The 4,808-nt window shown below is 47.7% G+C and overlaps 1 protein-coding gene across 1 annotated transcript; it reads right to left on the minus strand.

Annotated features, from left to right (window-relative positions):
• Positions 1–934: 934 nt before the first annotated feature.
• On the minus strand, positions 935–2,617 carry LOC117859117 (exopolygalacturonase-like). Its single transcript, XM_034742315.2, has 3 exons — positions 2,390–2,617; positions 2,004–2,297; positions 935–1,913 (listed from the first exon to the last, which is right to left on the minus strand). The coding sequence occupies exons 1-3, from the start codon at positions 2,615–2,617 to the stop codon at positions 1,158–1,160; spliced, it is 1,278 nt and encodes a 425-aa protein (XP_034598206.1). The 3' UTR covers positions 935–1,157.
• Between the last annotated feature and the right edge of the window lie 2,191 nt (positions 2,618–4,808).

Consider the following 4,808-nt stretch of genomic DNA (forward strand, 5'->3'; position numbering starts at 1 on the left):
AGAGACCGGTGGCACTCGCGGCACGCGGTCGGAGCACGCGCACGGCGTCTGACACCGGCACGTGGCGAGATTCACGGGCACAGATAAAAAGACAGGTGGGGGTCGGCATGGGTACCGGGACGGCGAAATCGCCAGGGAGATTTCCGATTTCCGGGAGCTCAGCGGTAAAAGATTTTAAAAGACGGTTTTTAACGGGTGATTTTAGTTAGTGATTTCTGCGGGCGTTACAGGGAGGAAGAAGCAACTTATTTTATAGGGTTACCTTTAATACCGACTGGTGGGTCAAGCCAGTAGTAAATGGTTGCAGGTTAGTACCTGTCGAAGATATCAACTGATACTAATATGCATGAACACCATTTAGTACCAGCATGCATGAACACCATTTATTACCAGCTCCACCCACCAGCCGTTGGCCACACGGTCCACGTGTTGCCATTTAGTACCGGCTGGGACTCTAAACCGGTACTATAGGAGCTCCGGTGGCACTGTGCGTGATGGCCGGTACTAACATCGCGTGTTCGTATAAGATGAAAAGGCGTATGGTACTAACACATTGGATGGATACTCAATTTTCCGGTAGTGTTGGTTTCATGAAAAGTTTTAAACCATATCATTGAGAAGACACACATTCCAAATTCAAAATATTTCAAAATAAACAAAAAATTTCCACCAGTCCGATTTCTATGAATGATCTTTTTGCTAAGAATGTGTCCTAGTCTATTTTGGCAGTTGTTGCATCAGGAAGAACTCGCAGGAGTAATGCATATTGCTGTTGCATTGAGAAAGACAAAGAAGTACATGGTTTAATAATACAATGCCTGATTTCTCACAGGACCTCATCAGGTAGTGATGTGATATATGTTAGCATATAATTAATACTACATTTGGCAGGAGTGATACAACAAAACGCCCTGAATTCTAAGTATTAATAATGCTCGATCTAAACCCGGGAAGTATACGACCCAGATGCCATGCCAGGAGGCGCCTGCGTCTTCTGTTTCCTGTAAATATTTTCTGCAGGCAGCAGATCAGACAGGAAGCCCGGCCGGTCCACTTGGCTGAAACACAATCAAATTTCCAAAAGCCAAACGGAAGAACTACGTACTGAACTAGACCATCAGGAATATGTTATCGAATCACATGCGATGCAACGGTCATTAGACGAGGCAAGCCAGGGCCTCGAGGCTGCCCTTGGAGGTGCCCTTGGCGTTGCTGCACACCGCCATGGTCTTGTTGTTCTTGCCGGCGTACTCGACGTTGACGTCGATGAGCTCGACGCCGCTGCACGGCTGCTTCTCCGAGCAGAGCAGGCTGACGGCCTCCGGCGTGGACGAGGTGCCGGTGATGTTGCGGAACTTGACGTCCTTGACGGAGACCATGGAGGAATTGCTGCGCTTGCCGGGGCACACCTTCTCCGGGCAGTAGTACTGGTCGATGATGATGGGGTTGGCCACCTCCTCCATCTTGATGTTCTCGAAGGTGAGGTTGGACGCCGTCAGCACCGACTCGGCGTCCTCGTAGGACTTGATGCGCACGCCGTTAGTGGTGCGCTTCAGCACGCAGTCCCGCACCGTGACGCCGGTCACGTCCTTCTCGTCCTTGTAGCGGCCGAGGCAGCCGACGCTGATGCCCTGCCCGGGGCCGCAGACGATGCCGCTCACCGTCACGCCCGAGCTCCCGGGGCCGATGGAGACGCAGTCGTCGCCGGTGCCGATGGTCGCGTTGGTGATGCTCACCGTGGAGGAGCTCCCGACGTGGACGCCGTCCGTGTTCTCGGCGTCCGCCGGCGCGGTGATGCTCACGTCCTTCACGGTTATGTCCTTGGACGTGTCGATGTTGATGTGGAAGAACTTGGAGTTGAGTAGTTTGATGCCGGAGACAGTGCCGTTGGTCACGTGGTACAGCACCAGTGTCTACACCACGCACGCACGCACACACGTGAGTCAGTGATGTACGAGTTAATAGATAGCATATATGCATCGACGTAATTAACAACGCCGTACGTTGGGCAACGCCTTGCAGTCCGTTTTGCTCTTGGTATAGAGGCCGGTGCCCTGGCCGTCGAGCGTGCCCGGGCCGGTGATGACGATGTTCTCGACGTGGCACACCTCGATCCAGCTCGCTGTGTACCTGGCTAGGTCGTTGGAGCCCAGCAGGGTGCCGTCGAGCTGGATGGTGATGGCGCCCTTGCACGGCCCGGTGAAGTTGAGAGGGCCGACCAGGTAATCCCCCTTGGGGATGAGCACCGTCGCGCTCCCGGTCGCCCCGCACGCGGACGTCCACGCGTCCTGCAGCGCCTGATCAAACGCGACCATGGAAACGACGTCGATTAGATTATCAGATGCATCGCCCGATCGATCGACGCATGGCTTTGGGAGCACTTGTTTACCTTTGTGGAGTCCGTCTTGCCGTCACCGGTCGCGCCGAGCTTGGAGATGTCGAAGGTGCCCTCGGCTCCGGTCGCCTTGGCTGCGCCTTCCGGAGCAGCGGCGCCTCCCGGCGCAGGGGCTGCCGCCGCCGCTTCGTCCTTCTTTGCTCCGCCCTTTTTCGCTGCACATACGGCGCATACAACAGTCAGGATGAGGAACACCCTGAGAGCATTGTTTTTGGAAGCCATTTCCCGTTCTGCTGGCCGGTTCTCCTCGCCGCTGGGAGAAGGGGTGTTCCGGAAGATATCCTGCGGGGGAGAGAGGAGACCACCGTTTGCTATGTACACGGAATGGTCGTCCAGCCTTTGCTATTTTGAGGCAATGCATGAACAGGGTGCTCCTGTCCTCTGGTTTTTACAGGTTCTTGACCAACTCCCTCCTTTTTCTTGGTCCCAGTGATGCGGATACTGGAGAAGGCAACCTAACGCAGTTTTATCAGTCGTACCTCGTACATATTCAGAGATACCTATGCATCCGTGCCACTCTCAGCTGGCATATTTTGAACCTTTATGAATATGCACAGTTTCTGCATTTTCCACAAATTTGGATATTATTTACATATATGGTTAGATTTTTTATCCAGTTCCAGAAAAAGGGTAAACGGAATCACGTTTCGGAAAAGAATGCCACAAACCAGTCCTGATCAATACTCCCTCCATTCCAAATTATAGATCATTTTAGGTTTTTTAGGTTCATAGACATACACTATATCTATGTGCACAATATAATATCTATGAATCTAGAAAAGTCGACATACAATTTGGAACCGAAGAGTATAATTTAAGCAGCGTATATTAACTCGAAGATCAAGTGTTCATTATCAATCTTCGCGGTACGTACTGAGGCCGGAGGGCAATATTTTGTGCACGTATTGTTCGAGCTTCAGTAGTTGGAAATTGGGCTAAAACTGTTCCAGGCAGGTTAGGTGTAAGGTGTCCACAATAGTTACAGATAGTTCTAAACGGTTAATGTCATCTTATTAGTCATGTCCGAAGCTAATGAACTTGATTCTATTATTCTACTCGATAGAATTCACGTTTCTACGATTTATGTTCAAGATCTTATGATTCGATTCCGATCTTAATTACCTGAAGTAGGACCCGTATAGTGGCCTACAATTTTGACAACCTTGGCCTCCAAGCCATGGGACCCGTATAGTGGTCTTGGCCAATGGCAAGGTGAAGAGAGAAAATAGGCAGGTGAGAGGGCTGCCACGGCAGGATGCTCTAACCTCAGGTCAATTCGGTCCAACTGGATAGATGGCACGGGTGGAAAACCGAGCTCTAGTCATAGTCATAGTTGGTAAGCCTGATAGCTCTTGAAAAACCAACCAGGACTAACTATTCGGAATAAAGGTCTTCTTATTTAGTCTCGGGTCATTTAGTCGGGACTTAAGGGGCTGTCACGCAGGCGCATCCATGTACCCGGGAATACAGACCTTTCTTCTTTTTAAATTCTTTTCCATATTAATGCTAATTGTTGCTTCACACACATGTAGATATATATGTGTGTACGTGTACATATACATCCTTAGCGTACACTACTTACACGTATACGCTCGTATTTTATGCATGTTGTATATATATTTCATGACAGTATATGCATAATATTAATTGTAACTAATATATATATATATACATACAATTCTTAGTATATTATATACATCAAACTAGTATTTATACAATTACTATATATATAATAATTTGTCCTCTTCATTCTTAGGATCCTCCCGTTGTGGTGTTGCTCGGCTACTGAATGTCCATCGTAATAAAATTCTCCTTCAGGATTTATCACCTCGCCTATCACAAATCCTATGAGAGCTTCTTGGATTGCCAAAAGCCTCTCCTTTTCCAAAAGTTATTCTCTAATCCGCAACATCTGTAAGTTGGAAATATGTGAATACTACACGAACACTTAAATATAAGGAGCTAGAAAATAATTAATTATTAATATTTTATTTTATGTACAGTTATATTGTCCGATATCACCTTGTCCCGCACAAAATGGTACATGTGCTCACAGACGTAGTATCGACATAAATTATTGCCTTGTTCTTGTCTCAAGCTATTTAGTGGGAAAAAAATAAGTTATGAAATATTCGTGTTATAGAATATACAAAATATGCAAACTTGATACGTACCGGGAACATTGTATTGAATGTAGGCTTTTCTTTGATTTCACTACGGTGAGTCTTACAGAATCGTTTCCATGCGTTGCAAATTAAAATTGTTGGGATACGAGGTAGGCTACGCTAGCGCAAAATAAAAAATTTCTACCGCATAAACCAAGGAAAAAACTGCCGTTATAGATCACGAGATTACCACTCGACATACAGGTGCGGAAGTTGTAGATACGCATCGGGGCAACGAAGTCGATCAC

The sequence above is a fragment of the Setaria viridis genome, chromosome 5 (assembly GCF_005286985.2).
Source record: "Setaria viridis chromosome 5, Setaria_viridis_v4.0, whole genome shotgun sequence".
Taxonomy (NCBI): Eukaryota; Viridiplantae; Streptophyta; class Magnoliopsida; order Poales; family Poaceae; genus Setaria; species Setaria viridis.

Coding starts and splice junctions, on each gene's coding strand:
- LOC117859117 (XM_034742315.2), bottom strand. CDS start 2,617: ATGGCTTCCAAAAACAATGCTCTCAGGGTGTTCCTCATCCTGACTGTT. Junction 2,298..2,389: donor GCAAGACGGACTCCACAAAG/GTAAACAAGTGC, acceptor GCGTTTGATCAG/GCGCTGCAGGACGCGTGGAC. Junction 1,914..2,003: donor ACTGCAAGGCGTTGCCCAAC/GTACGGCGTTGT, acceptor TGCGTGGTGTAG/ACACTGGTGCTGTACCACGT.